At 31.3% G+C, this 25,264-nt stretch overlaps 1 protein-coding gene across 2 annotated transcripts in view; it reads left to right on the top strand.

Moving 5' to 3' along the window:
• LOC135131485 (neuronal acetylcholine receptor subunit alpha-10-like) overlaps positions 1-25,264 on the top strand; it is a 189,190-nt gene that overhangs the window by 78,160 nt on the left and 85,766 nt on the right. For both annotated transcript variants that reach the window (XM_064059269.1, XM_064059260.1), the window contains exon 4: positions 3,472-3,655. In XM_064059269.1, the coding sequence (XP_063915339.1) occupies positions 3,472-3,655 (184 nt within the window). The remainder of the gene's footprint in view (positions 1-3,471; positions 3,656-25,264) is intronic.

Here is a 25,264-nt window from a genome sequence, read left to right as displayed (position 1 = left end):
ACAAAATTTTGCCGTTTAACTTTGAAACTGCAAAACCGAATGCTCCAAAAACTTGCAAACGTTTTAAGGTTATCGTACTTATCGGAAACCGTTAATCAAAATTTATTCGTTTATCTCCTCCCAAAAAATTGATGAGGTCGTCTCAAAATTTTACCGAATAAATCATCTTTGAAATCTGCAAAATATTATAGCTCGATACTTGTGGTTTATTAATGCTCTCCTAGTTTTTAGAAATATTTATACAGGGTGGCTCAAAAAATTAATGAATGAACAATTTATTTTATTGATTAAATAAAGAACGACTCTCTACATTTGGGAATACGGTATTGTTATTATTAGTATTACACTGCATCTATCCAAATGATATACGTGTCCCTGCAAAAATTTTGATGACGTCATCACGACATTTTGTAATCAAAAAACGCGTAGCCCGCTTCTTTATCTTTATTTTAACATTACATACATAACTTTACTTTATATTATGAGGTTATAATTTTTCAAAAAAACTGGATTTGTTTGCTGCACTTCAAGGGCGAGGGAAGTTAAATTTATTGAAATAGCTTTCGACTAATTTTTTGTCGTTAGGTGTTCTAAAGTATCATGATTGTAGTTTGTTCAATGTACGTATGCGTAATGCACTTCGTCTTCGAGAGGGATTTGCCGTGTTTGTATTACGAAATATTTCGGATGTAATCTCTTGTTTTAACTTATTACTGATTAAACCTAGGAAATTGATTTTGTTATTAACGAATTTTTCTAGCGTGAATTTGATGGATCGAGCTGATGTGTTTGTGACATTCCGATAATTCTTGCTCTGTTCGTTTCATTTTGGCAATCCAGTTACAGAAACAAATATTTGAGTGAAGTGAAAACCTTTTTAATACCACCTACAATTTATAACGTTGCTTTATTCAGACTTTATAAGTGAAAGAGGAGAAACAATTATCGAGGTGTCTTTACCAAAATCCCTGCAGTGAACTAGATATAAATATATCCATCCGAGATTTAACTTGAATATTGTTTCGAAAAGTTCAATAATAAGAACTTAATGTACAGAAAGAAAGAACAATTTCATGATTAAAAAATTAGTTGAAAGTTATTTCGACAAGACAAACCTCCCATTTGAAACTCAGTCCAATAAATCCCGCTTCTTTGATAAATTAAAAAAAAAATGATTTTGAGAAATTTTTATTTTGCAAACTCTATACATTTAAATAAATATAGATAAGTAATATCTTTAACCACCTAAGAAGGTAAATGGCATCATATAAATTCGTTTTGACACCCTATATTTTTTTGTTTGTTTTTCTACACTTATTTTTTAATGACACACTATACATTTTTTAGAGATCTTGTAGAGCTTGTTTTTCTGAAGTCATTAATGTATCATACTTTAATCCCCCATACCCCGCTACTGTCCACCGTCTAGCATTCCAACACATTATCGTACGAAAACACACATTTAAAAATGTTTCGGTCAACATTATTTCAGCAAGTATACGTATATCAATCCCGACACATGCAGTGTAATACAAAAAATAACATTGAGGTGTACCGTTTTAGAGATCTGATCAATAAAACAAGTACAGGAAGGAGTATGCTATTTTATAAAATTTAAATCCCACCAGCATTTTATATTCTACAACTAACATGCATACAAAATTTGACAACAATCGGACTGGTAGATTTGGAGATTATCTGCTTAATAAAAATTTGGACAGACGGCAGACAGACTGAACCACGAGACCTAATTTTTCATATTCTATGCGTCATGAAACGACGAGAAAACATAAAAGTAGCCAGCCGCCTCCGCCGTTCGAAATTAGTGAATATCATCAAGAACCTGCGCTTCAATTTTTTACCCTTGCGGAATGAATTTATTGCTGTATATTAAATAAACATCCAAGAAACAAAAATATTGTTAATTAACATTAGTTATTAGTAATAAAGTCCTATTCAGGATTTTCATCCAGCTTTTGTAGAAGCAACAAGTCCTATCATCATTTCTACTAAGAAAATGATATACGATGTCTACATAATCGATCGCATTTTGTAACTTTGTTTACTAAAACCGAAAAATATAGTATTCGCCAGTAGAACACGAACTAATGAAAAATGGTTTCTAAATGAAATTTACATTTGAATTTTAAATTAGTTGTTTAGCTAGTGACATAAACAAAATAAATAGATACGAAATAGCAAGCAACTCCGTCGAAATAGCAAAAAAATATATCAAAACTTTGGTAGCTCTAAAGTAACTTAAACTTCAGGTCTATTAGTTTAAAATAGTGACTAATAAATTTTCAAAACGATGTCGCACACTGGATTTTAATAAAAATGGCTGACACAAAAGCAAACATAAATTTGAAGTTTGTTGCTGCAATATCCTCTAAGTTTATCCTAAGTTTATGCACGTCGCAATAAAAATAAAATTTTGTGGTTTTTGTCGCTCTCTTTTATTTATTTGATGTGCGTTTGCATGTAGAATTTGTAAGTAATTGGGCGGTAACGTGAGCAAAACCAATAAGGTTCAAAGTAATACTAACACGTTTTGGTTACCCTGAATTTTATTTAGAAGCTGTAATGGCAAAAAACGAGGAACTCACTACTGTGTAGCAAGCTTTTTTATGCTATTTAATCGTTTTATTTATTTTCCTGTTTGAGAAAACCAAGCTTTCGACATGTATTGTTGTACTCTGCTTGAGTCCAATGTTTTCAGGACCTCACTCTCTGACACGTCAATCTCAACGGAATATTAGTGCTAACGGAGAAAGTTTTATTGTTTCTTTGATGTATAGCATGCAGCCTTATACAAATCCGTCCAGAGAGACTTTTTTACAGCGCTTGACTTCGCATAAGAACTGAGCACAAAATACATATATTAATATTCTTTCGTCGGCTATTCTTGAAATTTCTGCAATGTTTTCATTGCGAACGGAATATTCCGGAATATTAAAAAATAATTTTCTCATCCCAGGTAAATCTATATTCAATGGTAAATACCACCACACATTTTACGCTTTAACAAGAAATATATTGGTGGCATAGCCACGGGCAAATGTTATTTATTCACATTATACACACCGGGAATGGTAGAACGTAATTTCTTTTTTTCATAAAATTGAAGAGCTTTGAATTTGTTGGGTATTTTAATTTCATTGCAAACTTTTAACAACGATTATATTTTTCCATTTTTTTTTTGTATTTATAGGAAGACGCGATCAATATCAAATACCTTTCTTTAATATTACAACATTGTAAGGTTGTCTGCCTCTGGGACAAAAATATGTGATTTAAGGTTTACCATCAATAATAAAGTTCGGTTCTCCACGGTCGCTTTTATACGTATAAAAGTGCCTGCATTTTATAATGCTTTCGCCAAACGTCCCATGCAAAGTGCTCGTATTGCTGATCGAGATCTTTTTGAAATATTAAAATGAATAAACTCCTTACAAAGTGTTTTATTTTTAGCGCCGACCCTCAGTTCCAGTCGTCTGTTATTAACACGAATGTGATCGTATCCAGTTCCGGAGAGGTCCTGTGGTTAAGCCATGGTATATATCGCTCGTCCTGTGACATTAACGTGGAGTACTTCCCATTTGATCTGCAAAGCTGTCATATGAAATGGGCTTCGTGGACTTACGATGGATATCAGGTACTTTCAGTTTTTTCAAGCTATTATTACCTTTTCTAATTTCGTTGATTCTTATTCCCCTAAGTTATTTCTAGAAAGCCTTAATAATAAAAACTAATTTTTGAAAATATCGCTAATAAAGGACAACATTTTGTGTATTTACAAGTACTTACCTACGCGTTACACCCTAGAATAGTAACATTTTAACGAAAGCCTAATTTGATGCTTTCTCGGTGATCTATGATTTGTATAGAAGACGAAACCGTGTTTCGAATTGTCAAGGTACGTTGGATGATTTTATTAGACAGATAGTCTCCGATAATACTGAAATGATTAGTGATTACTATGAGATTTATATGTATCTCAAGATTATCGTACAGATGGTCAAACTCTAATTAAAATGTATCTGTTCTTGTCTACTCAAAGTTTACTAAATAAATCTCCCTTGAAATTTAAATTCTGACATGTTGTTTTATCTTTTGTTTCATAAAAAAGTAAATAAAACTTTACGTACAAATTTTTACGGTTATCCCTCTCCAGATTTAATAAATATTTTGCTAGTGTTTTAACGATATTTTTATTTTTTGGAAATGGTTGTACATCGAATGGTTAAAAAAATTATTGAATAGAACAAAGTCTTTACTAATTAAGTCAAAAGAGACTTATCTAATTTTTTTAAAATTCTACAAACAGTTTTGTGATTATATATAAGTATATCGTTTTCCAAAATACAAAGTTCGCAGAATCAAAGTTACGGTTTGTCTAAAAAAGTAGATATACAAAAGACTGCTCTAAAATTTTTAGTAAAACACCAACTGACACTGATTTAGTGATAATTCAACAAAATTTCATTTATTATATCTGCCTAAACATAAATTATGTCTTTTCTAAAGTGATCATGTAGTGATGAATTAAAAAATCCTTTGACAAAAAAATTCTTTGTGTATTTGCAGTTTAACAGTAGTAATAATATTGAATTAAGAATATTGACTTTTATAGTATTTATTTTGTTATGTCAGCTATACGAAAAAACGTATGTACCTACGTTCATGCTAACCTCAAATTGCACTTGTTACTTCAAACTAATCAATTCAGCAGATTCAGAAATTCAGTTCTATCTAATTAATCAATAATAATAGATAGACAATCGACCGATAAGGCATAACAGTGAATACAGTAGAGAAATAGACAGTAATTATACATCCGTACTTTCGTATTCTAGGAGATATAAATACGAAATTTGACATTCGCCAGAATGGTACGTACCTCAGCTTTTATTCAGGATGCAAGAAAATAAGTCTAAATAACATTTAAAGAACGAAAAAATATACCATTGTGTCAGACCGTATTTTTTTAATAAAACTTTATTTAAAATTCCTTTGAAAAAACATCATGAACCTTTTCTGGTGGGGATAAATGTATTAGCTTTGATATGTACAATATAACATTAATAATAAAATAACTGTGATGCCAGAATTTCATGAAAATTAGAAGAGCATGTGTGAGATAATCGATAAAATACATTAATTTTTTGGAGCATCATGTGTAAGATAGGGAATAAAAGACTATTCTAGAGCACAGTGGGTGAAGCGGCTCAGAGTGAATCTTTTAATAAAAATTAAATTAAATTGTAAAAACTGTGTGGAGTAGTTTTCCTATATTCCTATAATTTTTTGTCAAGCTATTACTGGAAATTAAAAGAAGATGAAACATGTGTTTCATACACGTAAAAAATATACTTTTTGTGTTAGATTAAATACAATTTGTGTCATTCTAGCGACCATACTGTTACTTAAAGGATTTGAAAGTTCTCTAAGTGAAATTTTAAAACATACCTTCAACATGTTTCTAAATTTTTTTAAAGTAAATAACAATTGCATTGTTGACATGGATATGGTTAACTACCTTACTGTTAAAATTAAGACAAAACGAAATGATTTCCAATATGTAACGTAGTAAACAAACAAAAATTCTAATTTAAGCAATATTTGCTTGTACATACATCATCCCCAGTTTAATATATGCTTCAGGGAACACGAAACGAACTTAAATTGCCAAAACAGTCCGGTTTTTATAATGAATGGTGAATTAATTTTTATGCATACGAGTTTTGTGCATGAATATGAATAATTCCGTTATTTGTTTTATCTATAGAACTTATAAAGAGAAAAATTTGCAGTTAATTAAAACTCGCATTTAAAACTGCTGTCAATCTTCCCTTAAGTTTATATGTATAGTTCCTAAACATGGAAAGAATAAAATTCTAAAGTCCACCTATAATAGTTTTTATCAAGAAAGTTTGAAAGTTTCATATGACTCACCGACTGTGAATAAAAGTTGTTATTAAAAAACCACAGCAACCACTACAAACAATAAATATTGGCTTTCACAAAAAATGGAAGTTGAAACGTTTTCAGAAAGTAATTCAGAGTGATTAGAACTAACTCCTCCTGAAATAACAGATCAAGCAACTGCTGCCTGCAATAATATCTTGCTTCAGAAAACCAAAAAAAAAAAAAAAATTTATCAGAAGTTCATGAACTGGCAAGTCGAAAGCAAAATTACATTATTTTCAGAGATCATTCTCAGCATAGCATAAATAGATATAACTGATTATTGAAAGCTTCAATAATTTCTAAATAAAGACAATCTTCTGGATATAAAAGCAAAAGTCAAAAACATTCACGATAGCAGAAGTTTATAAAAGAAGGGCTCGATCTAGTGCATTTTTAATATCAACATATAACATCTATAACTGTTTTGTTTTTTTTTTAATAAATGAAAATATAATATACCTATATTGGAGAAAATGAACATTTTACTGTAGACAAACCTTCAGCTGATGCGCGAAAACAATTATAATTTCAGGGAGGGAGAACCACACTTTTCATAATTATTATGTTTATGGATTTACAAACACGGAAATAGACGGTCGCAAAATCTTATGTGAACAAAAACATGTCTTTGCACCTAAAATTACTTTCTTAAGAAAATCGTTAGATCGTTGGATACACAATTCAGAATTGAAAGATAATCCTAACAAAATTACAAAATTACAAATGATACTTCTTCAAAATTGGGTGGTTAATCAGCCTATTCCTGCTTTAAACAAGTTCCACAATACACCATATAGTTGGACACATTTTTACGCAGAAAAAGTCAAAGACAAGAGTGGTTGGAATCACAGTATTGAATTTGATTAAATTTTTTCTAGAAAACAACTGTGATTAAATTCGGCCTTTTACTACTGATCGTAAAAAAACGATTTTTGGTAGACGGGACATCATGGGAAAGTGGTCATGAGGTCCTTAAATTACCTCCATACGATTGTCAATACAACGCTGTTGAAATAGCGTGGAGCTTTTGAAAATCCTACTGTAACAAGCGGATAACTTTTCGACCTTCATCCAAAAATAAAGTCCATAATAATTTATAGTTTCCAAATGTACTCCAGGGATGTGTCAAAATTTTAGTAAACATTGTATAATGGCCGAAATACTATAGTTTATATGGCCCTACTAAATTTAATAATGGGATGTTATAATTCCGTTTGTGCGGCTGATTATCGGCTCAATCCTAGCGTCATAAATCAAGATTTGTCTCAATATGTTGACACCTCAATATATACTGCTGGGTAATCCGTTTAAACATTTTTGGTACATTAAACCAACACAAATACAATTTACAACTGTGGGTTTGCCTTATTAACTGCTCCATTGTCGTCTTCACAATACCCTAATTTTACAACAGCCATATAACCTTGTAGTATTAGGGACACTATACATTACTTATTTCGGCTTACCGGAAAAACTTATGGAAAATTATTAGTTTGAGGACATTTTTGCATTCATTATTTCATTGGGGAAATCTGACTGAGAATTAGAATTAGAAAATGATTATAATGGCGGGTCAGATCTGTAAATCGAAATAATGGATGCTGAGTTTGAATAGTAGATAGAATTGAATTATTAGTAAATAAAAATAACTAAAACTCTTAACATTAATTATTACCTTATTACATTCACCCTTCAGTTAAAAAAATAATGTCTAAGTTTTACATAAATATTCAGTTGTGAATGTTTAATTTTAACTTTTTTCTTGGCCTCCCTTGCATAATAGTCGATATCTTTTTTAAATTTTTTGGAAGCATTAAATTTACAGTTTATCTGGTAGATTGCGTAACAGGCTTTTTAAAAATTTTAGTAAAACTCTACTTGGCGAGTTTCACCCAGTTCTGTGACAATTTAAACTGTAATACCCAAGTCGATATTGTTTACACCGACTTGTGTAAAGCCCTCAATCGTATTGACCATTATGTTATTGTTATTATACATAAACTTAAGCTACATGGTTTTAGTAGTTAATGTGTTTATTCACGTTATAGTTGATGATCGAACTCAGTTCTTCGAATGCTATAGAATGTATTTCGCTATAGTAAGGAACTTCCCACGGATATGATTTTTGATCCTTGGTTTTTTACATGCATTAACAATTAGTCAGTCGTTTTTTAATTTAAAAACTTTCGTGTTGCTGATAAATTGATGTGGAATTATTAACGTTAATTTAATATCTTTTATTAAGGTTGAATATGAGTTCTGCTGAAAAATTTTAGTGATATTGTATTATTTTGTTTTCTTTTCTAACCATCAGTAACTAAGTATATTGTCATATATACTTTTTGTATAAGTTTAATTAATCTTTAAATTATCGAATAATTATTATCAATATCATAATAGTCAAAATTATTTAATTAATTTTTTCATTCCTTCCAGAAAGTATATGACGCCATATTAAATATTATTACAACAACTTTACAACAAAGTACACCGCTACATAATGTATATCCGGTTGTGCGTCATAGCGACGATAATTTAGTAAAAATAATGTTTTAGATTTTTCATTTTAGTAATTGAATTCAATTTTTAGATTTATATTTCATTACAAACTAAACTCAACGATGTAACGTTAATTAAGAAACATCTTCAAATAGTAGTTACACAATTTCAACTAACGAATACGGAGTTCCCACTAAATAAATGGCTATAATTATGGGGTTGTAACGACAATAATTAATATTTTCATTAAACTATCGTTATACTTTGCTTTTATTCATCTACATCATTAGTTAATTGTCAAAACAATTTAAACTGTTTTAGTTTAACGCTCTTTTAATATGCCACTTAATTCTCTTTTATATGTATATTAAATTCAAGCATTTGTAACAGAAATTTTAAACCAAGCATTTGTTTCTGAATAGTTGCTTCTGGGAAGTTGAAACTTAATATGTATTTGGATTTGCCCCGGAGAAAACAATAATTGAAATATATACCCTTGTTGTTGAACTACTACAAATTTTTGTACTGCCTTTTTTATAAAATTCGCAATAAAATCGACAAATAAGACAATAATAAATAGGTTTTTACCTGACGTTCATAAATTAAATAGTGCCATTATTTCCGCATTTTCAACTAGTTATTGGTGCCAGTGCTCTTGTTATCCGGAAAATATGACAGCAATATGTCAGGTACGAAATTGGATACACAAAGAGGACGAAATAGTGCTTTTTAAACAGCGTTCTTTTGATTAAATTTTGTGTTTAATTTTTCTTAGCTTCAAAAAATACATTTCATGGATATAATAATGTATTCAGAGAGTAATTGAAAACAAAATAATGGACATATTATTTTTATTTTAATCAACAGTAGTAGTAACTGTCTTGAAAAAACACGTACAAACTATTTAAAGAGAAAATTGGGTAAGTTTGTAATTTTTTAAAATAGCCTATTAAACTTTATTAAATGACTTAAAATATTAATATTTAGACATATGGAGACTTCACACTCAGGAACCTATTTCAACTACTAAATTAATAGTAATTTAAAGGTCGTAAGTGCCTATTATAATTTATAAACATATTACTCATGCATCTTCAAGACAGGAAATGAATAGAGGCAAAAAGTTTAAAATACGGTCAAAACATGCTACAGTATTTTTGTTTCTACATAAATAAACTAAAAAGGTCCATAAGAAATAAAACTTAAGTTACAATTATCATAAAGAAAATAGTATATTATTAGCCAAGGTTGCAAAGCCAAGCATTCTAGACCGAGCGCAAATTAGAACCCGAGACGCGCAGCGTCGAGGGCTCTGAAGCGCGAGGTCTAGAAGTGGCTTTACAACCGTGGTTAATATACTACTTTTTTCGCTAGTAGAAACCATAAGACAATAAATTTAAAAAATAAACGTTCAATTTTTTGACGCAACATGATTTTGTTTTGATTTCTAATCAAACTTAATCTTCAACACAAAGAAAACCGTTTACACTTGTCGCTGAATTAATCATTTTATCTTCTACCGTCTACAAACTACCATGCGTATACTCAAGTAATGGTAGTAGCACACATTTATTCATTTTTTAAGAAATAATCACATCAAGTATTGCGTACATAACCTCAATCTTCTTTTTGAACCCGTGGTCGCAAAAGTTGAATTTGATACCTCTAAATGAGTCGACATTTGCATGCTTCATGGCTGCTAGTGAAAAAAAAATATTTAGTGGTAAATTATATGTACTTATGAAAATTCCATTGTTAGGCAAATACAATGGAATTCTCTGTTTTAGTTTATTCTGTTATAAAATAACATTGTGTGTAGTAAATATACTAATTAATGTAATAAATAATGTTTGAGATATTATAGTATATTCAACGGTATTTATTTCGAATTTTAAATAAAATTAAAAGCAGGTTACTAGAACCTAATTTATAAAAGCTCGATTAAATATCTGGCTGTAATTAAATGTTCAATATAATATAACATAAAACTGGTATCATTGATTTTTCACTAATAGAACGCATGATTATGTTAAAATGTAAACTGACTCTGTGTCTAACGAAACAATGAATTAATTTAATGGAAACATGACTTGAAACTGTCTGTTCTCGGGTCGCATAACCAGAATGAAAAGCAGTTTCAAAGGTAAAGTATGGGTTCAACTTTTTAGCAACCCTATATAACTATTACGGTTGTTGTTCTAGACACACAGACAAAATGCAGTTAAAATTTACCAGAAAGCGTCAACTTTGACGTTAAACGCGAATATAAAACCCTAGCTTACCTTTACTCACAAGCATGAACCAAACAAATACAGGGGAGTCTTAACGCTAATGCAAACTAAAATTAGAATGTTTTATATGTAGTAATGTAATCTTCACTGTAATTTATCTCTTTTCCCCTTTTCATATAGTTTTTGCATTGCAAGGCGTAATCGTGTGACTTGTTTCATTTACAATTAAATTGTTTTCGCTATTTTAATTTAATGCAGCAATTGTTACAAACATAGAATATTACACCCTTGAAGTTGCGAAATTTACATTTATATTGTTCACTGATCTTTGTAGAATGCTGTTCTTTCATATTTAATGTCCCAATACATGTTGCGGTGTAATATGAAAAGCAACTGAAACTTCTTCCCCACGTACACAAAGAAAACAGTAAAAAAAAATTGTTTTTTCACCGATATTGGTTATTAAATCTCACCCAGTAGTCGCGATAATAATTTGGAAAAATAACAGATTATAGAATTTGAATTTTACGAAGTCTATGTCAAATTTCAGTTAAGTCCAATAAATCATTTTCCACATATTTGACCGATTCCAATATGGCAAAATTATATGCAGAACAACCTATCCTGTATATTTATGTCTTTTTCAATTAAAGCGAAATTATCTACTAAAGTTTATTCATACGACCAAGGAGTTACCAAAATTTCAGTGGATTTCTGTACGTAATTAATACTGTAAAACTTTATTGCAAAATTCTGATATTTTACTTCTCGAACGAAAGCGAAGAATACATTGTATTGGGGTCCATCGGACGAATGGCTGCTTTTGTGTTCTCTCAACGTCTATAACCCCTAGAGTACAAAAAAAGGTTTCCCGTTTCAGTTTATCTGTCTGTCTGTCAAATTTTACATGTCATTTAAGAACATCGTATAAAAACACCCTAACCAAAATTTGACCAATCATCCCCACCAACAATTAAATAACATAAGCTTATTTTTTTCCTTAGTAGATAATTAGGTTTTACATTTTATAACATAACGTACTGTACTTGTGGTTCACGAATCCGTCTTGATTTTTATGGTTCTAATCCCACCCTCGGGGGCATTTTTTTCTAACACATTAAATTTGTTTGAATGTTTGACTCCAGGTAGGAAGAAAGTCTTGTATAAATAACTTTGGAGCAGTTTTTTACAGCTATTGAAAATAAAACCTGAAATGAAGACCCATTACTAAATCATATTCAAACGCTTTCAATAAAATTGAGAATTGACGTCCTTAGTTTTTCGGAGGAGACAAATGACAACATTTTATTTATATTCTATAATTTCATTAAAGCAAAGTTAGTGTTTCATAAAAAAATTAAAGAAGTTCACTAGTAGCTCTTTAAACAATTATAAACTTTCATTCTGCAAACTTTTTTACTTCCCGAGCGTAACTTAGGGAAGTATTATTAAGTTTGACAAATGGCTAATTTCTTCATATTTTCTCGACGTTTTATAGATCTTGGTAGATGAATAAGTAAATCTACTACTTCTATCCGTCTGTAGTCTGGTGGTATTTCATTAAATAGATAATCTAGTTTTAGCCTCATAACGGTTAAATTTTTGGAAAAAAATTAAAATTTTTGGATTTGACTGCAAAATACGTTGCTTTGAAATGTTGTACATGCTGTAAATACTGTATGTAAATCGTTAATCAAAATTCATCCCTTCCAAAAACTTGATGACGCTTTCATACTTTTTTTAATAAACATTTATTTAATGATTTTTCAATCAAATTTCTAGAGGTGATAAAGAAATAAATTTTAGTCAATGTACTGTAACAGTCATTAGATCAAGTTTAAGAACTCAACAAGATTATTTCACAGATTAAAACAACTAGATAGGCATAGGTTTTGCGCTTTTTCTAATGTTCTTTGAGGATCTATAACCGGTCCCTTATTATTTCTCATTTCTCTTAATGATATATGTTATCGTCAGTTCAATCTAATTTATTGTTATACGCAGATGATTTCAAAATAAACAGAATAACCACGAATTATGCTTGTAAATTCAGTTTAAACGCAGTCACTGAATTAATTTACTATTCATAAATCTGTACACCTTATGAAATATTGTTTTATCAATCGGATCAATTATTTTATTTATTAGAGTAATAATAGTCTTAATTTTTATTATCTGAGAACGATTTTCAACATTCCGAAAATTTTAATTACTCTAAACATTACATCATCAACTGAAGGATTCCACGATTATCCCCCAGCCAAACATAGATATTCTGAACTCTTTCATTAATAATAGCGTTCTTAAAATGGTTGAAAATGGATTTAGATTTTATTTTTTACACCAAACTTAACTTTAAATTGTTGTAATACGATTTTGATTTTTTCAAAAAAAAAACTCAAGACGGATTCATAAACACAGTTGCAGGAGTATTATTATCATTAATTATGTTATTAATATTATTATATTGTTGTTGTTATCGAACTGCAAGTAAATGACCATGTATATTTCAAGTGAAATTTACTTAAAAAAAAATTTGAACTGATATCCACCAAATGTTACGAGTAAAACATTAATTTCCGTATAAGTAACTCACACCGAAAAGTGCAAAATCTATCATTTATAACTTGACAAACATTGCCACTTTAGATTTCAGAGTGGTATAATATCAGTATCACTTTCCAACCATGAGGTGGAAGTATTGTCAATTCCAAAGTTTTAAGAAGTTTGAAAGTGTCACATTACTGACCAGTTGTGAATAAACTTGGTTTTATATGTACGAGTAAGTGTAGAAAATAATATGTTATTTGAAATTTCTTAGATTTTTTATGTGGATCATTGCTTCCGTCTAATCTTAATCAGCCTCTGATGTCTAATGTTTCTGACCGAAGTATATTTCATAAAATAATTTTCTTCTCAAAAGTATGGCATTTAACAATTTTGTAAAAAAAACCAGATTTATATCATTCTATGATGGTGCTTAGTTTACTTTGACTAGGCACTCAATTTAATTTAGATTTCCATAGAAACATCAATTTGTGTGTATATTTTTCAAATGTATTAACATTACTTCCGGGAATTTTGGCGCCGCATAACTTAAATATGTTTTTGAAAGCGAAGAAATCTGCATTACACACTTGAGCAGCGCTGCAAGCTCGATTCACTGGAAGATGTGCAATTTTAGTGATTGATAGACCCCGCCGGTGAAATTATCGAGCGAATCATATTTCGAAGTAGGTTTCCGTGTTACAAGTTGTCGGATCGCTGAAGAACCCCACTTAATGTGCTCGCAACCTCTTCAACAATATTGCTGACACAAACTTAGCGGTCCGATAGTTCCTCCACAGAAGTTTATCAATTAAATATTTACGAAATGAGGTAGCATTTTTCCAAGATCGGTTAGCGTTCTGGCTTTTCTCACGAAAGTGTATTAAAAACCTCATTTGCTTCCAGTTTCTTTCACATAATTTAAAAGCTGTTAGCAACAGTAAATATGCGTTGTTTTGAAGAAGAACATTCAAAAGCCATGTCTCAGCTCAGACAGATGGAAATCCGCTTACTTTTTTAACATTTTACTTTTCGGTTTTGGTGAGCTTTAGCCGGTCGAGGGCTTTTTAAAGGGACTTACGGAAAATTTAGCGCAGCTGATAAAACTTAATGTGCCAGCTGTATATGGAGTTGATATGTGCGAAGGTGAAAAAAAATGGTGTAATATGTTTCACATCAAGACAGAATCAGATTTTACACGTTAATAGGTTTCAAAATTGTCCCTACTTTCTCTAAGAAGTTTTATGGTTGTCTTGATTCTGAAACGTGAGAAAGTGTTTTAGAGGTTTTAGAGCTTTACTCTGCGGAAACCTAGGAAACGTATTAAGAACATAAAACAAAAACTAGGTGCCCATAGTATTACTGGATAACACAGAGTGTGTTTTACGTTTACAAAAAAAAAACAAGACAAAGTGAAATATTTATTACATAAACTGAAAAAAAAATGGAATATCAATTATGTATGTAAACGATTCTTAACTATTAACGCATAAAAATTCTGACATAATCGTTGCCTTCCCTTTTTAAACTATCGATCCTCACAGAAGTTTTGGTGTAAATTAGTTGTTATTCTGCATGAGGATGCGCAGGTTATTAAAATTTCTTAAAATTCTTGAATAAATCATAAATTTTGAAAGGTAATTAGTTTCAAACTGTTTCCTAGTCCCCTTAAATAAAATATTGCAGACATTAAAGGAAAACGTACAAACCAATTAATAAAGCCTTGTGAGTTTTAATAAGTCAAAATTGCCTCCGAACTATTAATTGCCTGTTTCAGTAAATCGAATATTAAAATAAATAAATAAAATAAAAAATAAAGTCGACGTATCACTTTTGTAACTTGGGTATTATTGCTTCTTGAGTGTAATGAGTTATTTTTTTTTATTACGTTAAATAACAAAATCTTTGCGTAGACAAAATGCGAGAAAATTGATCTAAATTATTTAGAAAGAACTTTTATTCGCCTTTGACACAGTCACTTATTAGTTTTTCGTATTATTAGAACGTATTCTTCAATCCAGATTTACTTGTTAATTTTTCTTAGAGAGAAATATTTTAATGTAATGGAGGTACGTAATACAACGTTGTTCTGTTCTTGGAATTTCAGGAAACTTTGGGATACTACGAAAAATTCAAGTAAAAACTAAAAACATGAGTTGATTCAAACATTCATTTGATATTATTGGGATAATCTGCAATAGTAAAAACTAAGACTTAAAATGGTCTGACTACTAGTACCAGCAAGATCTCATTTCAGTATTATTTAATAATGTTTACTTCCCCACCGTAGGCTACGGAAGTATTGTTATAGCGACCATCGGAAGAATGGTTACTTTCATGTTTCCTATACGTTTCATTTAAATGAAATGAAAAACAGGTCTTCCGTTTCCGTCTGTCTGTCTGTCGTCTATCTATCTGCCTGGCTGTCTGGCTGTCCTCCGTTTCTATCAATTTTTGTTCGACAATTAATCTCCGAAATTACCGGACCAATTTTTGTCAAATAATATATGCGTATATCATGTAGATGGTACAATCGTCCAACCAACAATAGGATGACTTCATCCATAAAATTTACATTATTAATTATTATTTAAATTTTATAAGATAAGATACTCCTGTACATATGGTTTATGTAATCGTGTTGAGTTTTTACCGTAGACATTCAGATTTTTGGGAAAAGAAAATCAAAATTATACAATAACATTTTGAAATTTAATATTGAATCTGCAAACACCAATGCTCTGAAAACTTGCAAATGTTTTAAGGTTACCGTTGTCATAGTAAATGGTTAATCAATGTTTTTCATTTATGTCTCCAAAAAGTCATTTAAAATTTTTCCGAATAAAAATGTTCTTTAAATTTTATAGATTTACGTATTCCTGCATGCATGATTCAAGAATCCGTGTTGAGTTTTTACCCTAACCCAATTTAATTTTGAAACTTAAAAATCGAATGCTATGAAATCTTATCAACATTTTAAGGTTATAGGAATCAAGATAATTCGCTAATCAAAATTTTTTCGTTTATGGTCTCCCGAAAAGGACCCGGGTGGGTTAGTTCGCATCATGCTTGCCCGCGACACCTTGGGTCGTGGGTTCGATTCCCGCCTTGCCTTTGGGTGTCGTGTATGTTCTGTTCCCCTGTAATTGGGCCTCCTGTTGAGGAACGTAATTGAATAAAAAATAAATAAAATAAAAAATAAAAAAGTGAGACCGTTATCATATAATTCTGCCCAATAAATATTCTTTAAATTTTGTAAAATAACATCCTCCTGCATGTGTGATTCATGAATCCGTGTTGAGTTTTTATAACAATATTTGATTGTATTTTACAATTTAACTTCGAAATTGCAAAAAACGAATGCTGTGAAATCTTGCAAATATTTTAAGGTCCTCTTACAATTTAAATTCATTTCAATTAACCAATTCTGTAAATGTATGGGCGTTTTTGAAAAACTCAGTGTAGTTAATTAATTCATTAGTCCTCTCCTCTGCGTTAAGGAGACAAAATCAGTCAAATTTCATTTTCTTTTAACCGCTGATGCTTGTAATCTGAACGTGCTAATAGTCGAATTCTTTCCAAGAATGAATATAAACAGTCGAAGAAATATACCGAGAAATTGAAAATGTCTACATTTTTCCCGATGATTATCTGCTTCAATTTATCAATTTTGTAATCTTTCAAAGAAACGGTTACTGACTATACTTCAAGGACGGAGGAAATTCTGTGTAAATAACCTTCCACCAGTTTTTTAGATATGAGGTGAATATTTAATCGTTTTCTGTAACTACCAAAACAATTAATTAATTCATAGCAAAAATTTTAAACAAATCTAGCTTCTTAGGGAACTTGTAAATCTACAAATTAAATTTTTTTATCATAACTCCTATAGGTCAAAACAAAAATTCGGGTAAATTATACGCAATGCTGCGTATTTTGCTGCAGATTTCAATATTTTATCATAGTTAAAATGTCAGTTTGAACATATACAGCATATACTACTAGCAATAGTTCATTTCAACATCTAGAAAAAATAAGAATACCTATGTTACTAAAAAAATATCAGTTGTTGCATCTCGAGACATATTCCTTAAGAAACATTTATTTAGCAAAATTTTTACATGACGTCATCAATTTTCTAGATGGGATAAATGCTCTTTAAATCTTCTCCAAACAAAGTTTTGGAGAGGTCCGTTATGTACTTCCTAAGACAAACTGTGAAACTTCATTTTCAAAATTACATTTGGTTTACGAGAATCCGCACATTTTTTGTTAAAGATGTAAAACGTTCGCAAAATCAGTCCAATAATTTGGAGAAAACATCAAATAAGACATTCGTAAAAATAATCCTACAGCAACAGTTTCTCCCAATTCTGTATTCTGTACAGCTTCAAATGTTTCCACTGAAGCAATGAGAGAGACTAATTTTACAATACTTTCTTTTACGATTTTAAAATTGCTTGTACATTAAAATCGCTTTTATTTATTTCTTTTGTCTCATCACCAATTTAGCTTTTGGGATAGCTTGTAACGAATATACAACAATTGACATAATAACCTGGAAAAAAAAATGTTCGAAAGTTATTTCCACAGAACTTACCCGCCCCTAAAATACACACCAATAAATCGCGGTTCTTTGAAATATTATAAAATTTGATTTTGTTTTTTTTTTGTGATAACCTAAAAGAAAAAAACAGTGACGTAAATAAGACCCCCGCATCCCCTGTGTCGCGGGGGCGCGGTCCACACAAGTGCGAACAATAAGAAAAATACATATATAAGGCAGATAACCAACGGGAAAAATTGGTTCTCAGTTCATGCTTAACTTCGAATGTTTATGTTTATATTTCAAAACAATTCGACACGTACAGATAAAAAACATCAGCGGCAGCATTTGTGTTAAAAGAAGGCGAGATTTGATTGATTTTGTCTTCTCAAAACAGAGGAGAGGATTAGTTAATTAATTAATCCACAATGGAGCAAAACGGTTCAAATATTATTTTGGGTAAAGAACTATTATTATAATAAATATTATTTTATTTTATTATTATTAAACAATATAGATTGGGCCACATTACTGTATTCTTACATTTTCGAAAAAATGAGTTAAATCGTTCGTGATTTGATAAAAAAAATTGGAAACACTGCGGGATCGAACCAGAACATATCCGTAATGCCAAAATTACTTAGACTTTCGCAATATTGTGGCAAATAATTCTTGCGTAAAGTTGACTCGCCTAGAATTTTTCACTCGTAGTATATTACATATTTTAATTTATGAACTCTACCAAAGAATATTTGGAAAAAATACGGATTATGTTGGCATCAAAAACAAGAAGTAGCTATTAAGATATTTTTTTAATTTACAGGAATTAGAATCTAAATCAGATACTATTGGGATACTGCATGAATGAGTGTACTTAAAATTAAGTAAATAAAGAAAAACTTATAAAGCTATTGTAAGAGTATTTGAACGGCATATATGTATGTATACTAAAATCTCGAATTCAGTTCCAGTTATTAAAATTTTATATAAAAAATTTGTGAATGTCAGGCAAGTTCGTTTCGTGAATTGAATTCTAAATTACTTCACCATTATCCCAAATGTATTTTGAATACAGCCACGCACACGTGATAAGCGATAGTTTTGCCTCATTCATTTACAACGAATTTTCGTTGAAAGGGTTATATTAAATTCATTCACATTCACCACAACAAAATACCATTTTTTTTTCTCCCTTGCTAAGTAATGGTTTATTGTGTAACATGAGTAGCTCTATCCCATTACTGTTTGAATCAGATACATTCTTATTCGCATATTTGAGGTCGGAGTTTAGTTAGGTAAATTTTATACTTTCTAGAAGCCTTTATGTTGCTCCATCCACTTGATTTTGACACATAATGTAGTATTTGTAATATACTTCATAACATCTCACAAGTGTCATTTATAACCAACCTTCTATGCTGTACATTTCCGTGCACGAAGGACGTGAGTAAACTCTATGTTCAGTTTCCTGTTGTTAAATGCCTGATATTAAAAGTTTTTCCATTAATATTTTCAAGACAAACAAAATGTTATAACTTGGGCGTCAGTTAATTTTATCACTGACCGTTCTGTCCTCGCCTTGTTCATCAGTGACATTATCGTATCCGAAACGTACCAGCTGTTATACGAACTACTTACTCTTTAAAATTTGCTTTAAAATCGTCGTTTGTGATTTTCTAAAAAAATAATCATGGTTCAAAAATCAGGCAGGAAGAGAAACAACCTTCATGCCACAAAAACAACAATGGATTTATTAAGGTATCCATTTAACGACTGAGGTTTCATATTTTAAAGCCAATCCTTAACTTTCCTTGTGGAACGTGTAGGAGGATCACACTCCAAAAAACAAGAACCTTCCGTTTTTATTTTGCTGACAATAGTGTAACATGGAAGCTTAAAAAAATGTTTGGAAATGAAACAAGCTAGGGAAGAAACGATCTCGGACCGAAATATTTGGAGATGAAAGGACTTGGGAAGGAAATACTTAATATGAAACGATTATGGATGCTGAGTGGAGATGATTCATCCATATCCAGAATGCTGAAACTAATTTTTCTTTCGATTCAGTAAGTTTTCATCAACTTTTTCGTTTCGTATTTTCTAACCTTGTCTTGAAAATGAAATTAATAATTGCCTCCCTAAATCTTTCCGTTCTTCGATTTTACCGAAATCTTCCTAATTGTTGCAAGACGACAGCAGCAAACCTAATTTTCTTCACCGTTTTCTGTCGATATATGTGTTTATCATTTTATAAACTGTTAATAACATAACAAAGGACCCGGAACATTTAGAGTACGACAATGAAAATTAAATTCAAATGCAATGACAGCCTATTTATAACATAAAAAACAAAGATTTAGCAGAATTAGAGAAAAATGAAACTCAAACATTTTTCAAGTATGCTAATATGGAAACAAGCCTCACAATTCGACAAAAAGTAAGATTTTTACATCTTTCTTCCTAATACCATAACAATATTTTCAGGCAGATTTTCATGTGGTACTTTTCGCGTAGAATACAGAGAGGTTTACTCCTCCCCGTAAGATTATTTCCAATAGGTTCGATTATTACCGTATTAATATTATCGCATGCTTATTCATTTTCAAATACGACGACTGTTCTAAATATTTAAATCCATGAACAATTTGAAATGATATATGCTATTTTTTATGCTATAACACACTCTGTAATCTATTTATTAATCCTTCTTTCCTTTCGTTGTTCTGAACGTATGATCCACAGTGAGAACATATTGAGTTTCCGATTATCACATTACTTGTATAACCAAGGACCCGGTTTTAATTAACAACTAGAACTGAAACAACATAAAATAAGTATTTATTCCCGTCTCTTTATTCCCCTACAGAATATACACAGTATTTCTTCTTAGAATGCAGCGTTAGATGAAATACAATCAAGAGAAAAATGCGAGATATGTACGTGTCGTCTCGACCTTTGTCATTTTATTCCCCGATCTTTCTCCAACCGGATTTGTCTCTAGCCATTTCGTCGACTAGTCCGTTTCGTCTTCGAGCCGTTTTCAAATTCTGTTTGAAACAAAAATTCATTTTAGAGCTATTCAAGATGTTACATTATAGTAATAAATGTAACCATAAGATGTATACGATCAAACGAAAAACCACTGCAATTAAAAAATAAATCAAAAATAACTGGACGCTTACTGTGGAAAGGTAAATCCGCTTGTGACTGTTTACAAGTGTCTCTTTTCTAGAACCTGATGTTCTTGAGAAAGAGAACTTTTTCTGTATTTTCGTCGAGCGTTTAAGCCTATTCTTAAGCTCGATTCAAGCCTACGCAACACTGTCGGTTTCTCTACATCACTCGTACCCGAATAAATCAGTAATTGTAAGTGTTTTATTAATGCTTCGGTTTGTTGGCACAAACGACGCTTTGTGAGAATTAATTGTTATTCTATACAAAGATACCTTCGTCCACAAAAACAATGCAAGCGCGAAATTTCTTCTTATTAATGATTAATTGTTGCATGAATTGCTTGACTGAGATTTCTAGGTTAAGATATATTAATTTACAAACCAATGGGCCTACTAAACCTTCATTTATCTCATATTATAAGTAGTTGTCATTCAGTTGCGGTACATATTCATTGTTATCATTGGGGGTAGATCATTTATGTAAACTGAGAAAAGGAGAGAATTACTCCTTGCGGCACTCCAAAAACGATACAAAATATATTTTGGGTAATATCAATATCCTTAGTTAGATCTATGCAATCTTCGTCAATGAATTAACATCTTAAATTTTCTATTACAATATTATTATGACTAAAGCTTTGCCCACGTCCAAACATATTTCATTTATCTACATATTTCCTATTTTCAAACGGTTTATCCAAAACTTATCTCCAAAATCTGACAGAATAAGTTCAAAACATTCCTGCATTTGTTTGTTGCCAGCCTCAGGTACCTACAACTTTCGAAAGTTGTTATTTGCAACTCACTAAAATTAATCTGAATTTGGTTAATAGTTAAAGGCGTAATAATTAAGTTTGTAAATTATTCTTAGTTAGTTTTTTTTAACTCAAATGCGTCACAGCTGCTACAAAATTTTAATTGAGAAATAATGTCACGCACTTAATTAAAAGATATTTGATGAAACCCAAAATCAGGCGAGCTCAGACTTTGTAGATAAGTTAATGAAGTCGGTAACGGAGTAAGTAAGATATTTACTAATTCTGAAGCGACTTCTGCAAATATTGCTAATGCCCTACGCGTGAGTTAATTCGAAATACTCTTATTTTTCTTTTTTGATAAGTTGATGTGAGGCCACTTTTAGCCTCTTATTGTCTATTATTTAAACTGAAAATAAAACGATCTAAGTGAAACAATATTTTAATGTTCTGATACTTGTTCATATAATGCCCATTTTTTGGAAGTCGACAAGAATGTGTCTGTATTTCTATCATCTGTGTCAGTTTTTATTACACGAAACACCAAGGTTGTCAATATATGGTTGTTTTCCAGGTTGGGATCGTGTTAATTGAGTTTCAATAAGACAAAAGAGCACTAGAGAATCCGAAAGAAACCGGAGGACGAGAATTCGAAAGAATCTGAGAGATTCCGAAGAAATATGAACACAATCTATGGGAATGGAATTGATTTCGAGAGAAGTCGTGAGAATCCGAGAGAATTCTGAAGGATGTAAAAGAATTTAAGAAAATATGAGAGAATCCGAAAAATTCCGACAAAATATGCAAGAATCTGGAAGAAATCGATAGAATTTGAGAGAACCCGAAAATAATATGAGAGAATTCCCCAGATTTCTGAGAACATACGGGAGAGTTGGGAGAAATCAGAAAACTACGAGACAATATAAAGGAATTCTGGAGAATAGAAGAAAATCCGGAAGAATCTCAAAGAATGCGAGAGAATGTAAAAAAGGTATGAGGGAATAAGAAAAAATTCGACGGAATGCGGAAAATACGAGAAAATAGCAAAAAATCGGAGAGAATTCCATTGAATTTGAAAGAAAACGAGAGAATTCGAAATATTCTGAGAAGATCCACGAGAATCCGGTAGAATCCGAAAAAAATCTGGGTGAACTCGAGATAAACTGAAAACAATTCAAAAAAATTCGGGAGAATCTGGAAGAATTCGAAGAAATACCAGACAATCCGAAATATTCTGAGGATCTGTGAAAGTCCGAAAGTATACGAGACAATATGAGAGGATTTAAGGCAATTCCAAAGAGTCCGGAAGAATTGGAAAGAATACGAGTGAATCTGAGATAATATTTCGAGGAAACCCGACAAAATTCGAAAAAAATACCAGAGAATATAAGAAAATCCGAAGGAATCTTAAAGATTCCAGAGAACCAAGTGAATCCGGAAGAATCAGAAAGAATCCGAGAGATGCCGAAAATAATTGTAGAGAATCTGAAAGAATCAAAGACTGCCAGAGAATTCGAAAGAATACAGAAGATTACGGGAGATTTTGTTAAGTTCTGAGAAAATCCGGAAGAATCCAGATGAATTCGAAATAATCCTTAAAAAATAAGAGAGACTTCGAGAGAATCCGATAGAATCAGAAAGAATCAAAAGGAATTCTACATAATTCGAGAAAATTCCAGAGCAATTTTTGGGAATACGGGAGAATCCTGAAGAATTCGAAAGAACACGAGAAAATCCGAAAAATTCCAGGAGGATTCGCAAGAATCTGAAAGAATCCGAGAAAATATGACAGCATCCAAGAGAATTCGACCAAATTCACACAGGAGACAAGAGGATTCGGAAGAATTTGAAAGAATCCGAGACACTCGGAGAGAATCGGAAAGAATACGAACACAGTACAAGAGAATCGTAGGGAATTCGAAAGAATTCGCTAGAATCGGAAGAATTCTTAGAAGCAGAGAGAATTGAAAGAATACGAGGGAATCGAAAAATTTGCAAGAATTGGAAAGGATCCAATTATCCAAAATATGACATAATCGAAGGGTTTTGGGAAAATAGAAGAAAATCTTGAAGGATTGGAAAAAATACGGGAGAGAACAAAATAGTCCGAGAGAAAATGAAAAAATTCGAGAAAATCTAAGAGAATTCGAGAGAACCCAATGAATCTGGAAGTATCAGATATTCCGAAAGAAACTAGGAGATGAAGAGAGAACCCGACCAATTTTGACAATATCTGAAAGAATTCGAAAGAATACGGAAATATACGAGAGAATCTGACCAAGTTTTGAGAAAATTCGAGAAAATCTGGATGATTTCGAAAGAATCTCGTTTGCCTTATTCCTAATTTCTTAACCCTGCTCCTGAAGACGCCACTTACGAAAGTGTGCGAAACGTAAGCCCAAAAACTCAATTAACACGGTCCCAACCTGGAAAACAATCATGTATTGACTCCGACCGTGGAAGCCTCCGAAATTATTACCAAGGATGTCTTCACGAAGTCTTAGTGCCCTTTTTCCTCTTATACTTTATGTTTTTTCTCTTGTACTGAAAAACTCAATGCAATAATTCTTTAAAAAGTAGAGGGTCGATTGGTAGTTCCAAAATGACAATACTGGAAACCAAAGTATATTACCACTTATTCATATAATGCGGATTTAGACAGACATCCTTGTTTCTTCCCTTTCAGCGCAGTCCATCCTCTAGCGTATTCAAGGCAAGCGATCTTCCGTGCCTTCAACAAGCATACCCAGTAGTAAACAACATAAGAAAATTGCTAGACTCGATTAGTGAATCCAGGCTAAATTTAACTCCAACTGGCTTGAACCAAATATCAAATAACTTACACTTTGTGGTGGGAGGTTGTAATGCAACGGCACCAGAGTATATAGAATACATACACATTTAATTCTTATATCGTGTATTCGTTTCACAGATTACAAAACTTTTGAAATATGTGGACTACAGAAAATTTAAAAAAATCCGACTGTAAATTTCATAGCAGAATTTTTCAGTACGTGGAGCAATCAGATCTTACACGCAGTTGGAACTAATGCTAACGCATCTGCTTGTAGCGAATTCCACAGTTGCTTGCAAAGATCACTGTATTGAAATTATTCAAAGCTCTGTGAGATACACAATTCCACATTCTTTCTTAGATCTTGCAAAATTGTGCTTCTTGTTAAAAAAAACGTTACGCCTTAGTAACCAATTATATCTATTTTCAAACCTGCAAAAATATTTTTTTTAAATATCTACCTAGTTAGATAAAGAAAGAGTGTTTGGATGAAAAGACGATGCACAATTAAACAGGTCAAACCATTTTACGACGTTCGATCTTGATTGTTCTAGTACCAACCCTCCAACACGGATGATAATCACTTCGAATATTATTATAGATTTACGTTAAACTTAATGACAATTGACAGGTTGGGGCGACCTCTAATGACAAATAGGAAATGAGAGTGTTGTTCAGAGAATATAATCACTTTAAAAATTGTGCGTGGAAATGAGTAAGTACGTAGACTTACTACCTAGTTAGATAAA

The sequence above is a fragment of the Zophobas morio genome, unplaced genomic scaffold (assembly GCF_036711695.1).
Source record: "Zophobas morio isolate AGI-343-1 ecotype UQ-CSIRO unplaced genomic scaffold, CSIRO_AGI_Zmor_V1 ptg000002l, whole genome shotgun sequence".
In the NCBI taxonomy this organism is placed as follows: Eukaryota; Metazoa; Arthropoda; class Insecta; order Coleoptera; family Tenebrionidae; genus Zophobas; species Zophobas morio.
Note: the sequence above shows the minus strand (reverse complement) of the source record. Positions and strands in the feature narration are given on the sequence as shown.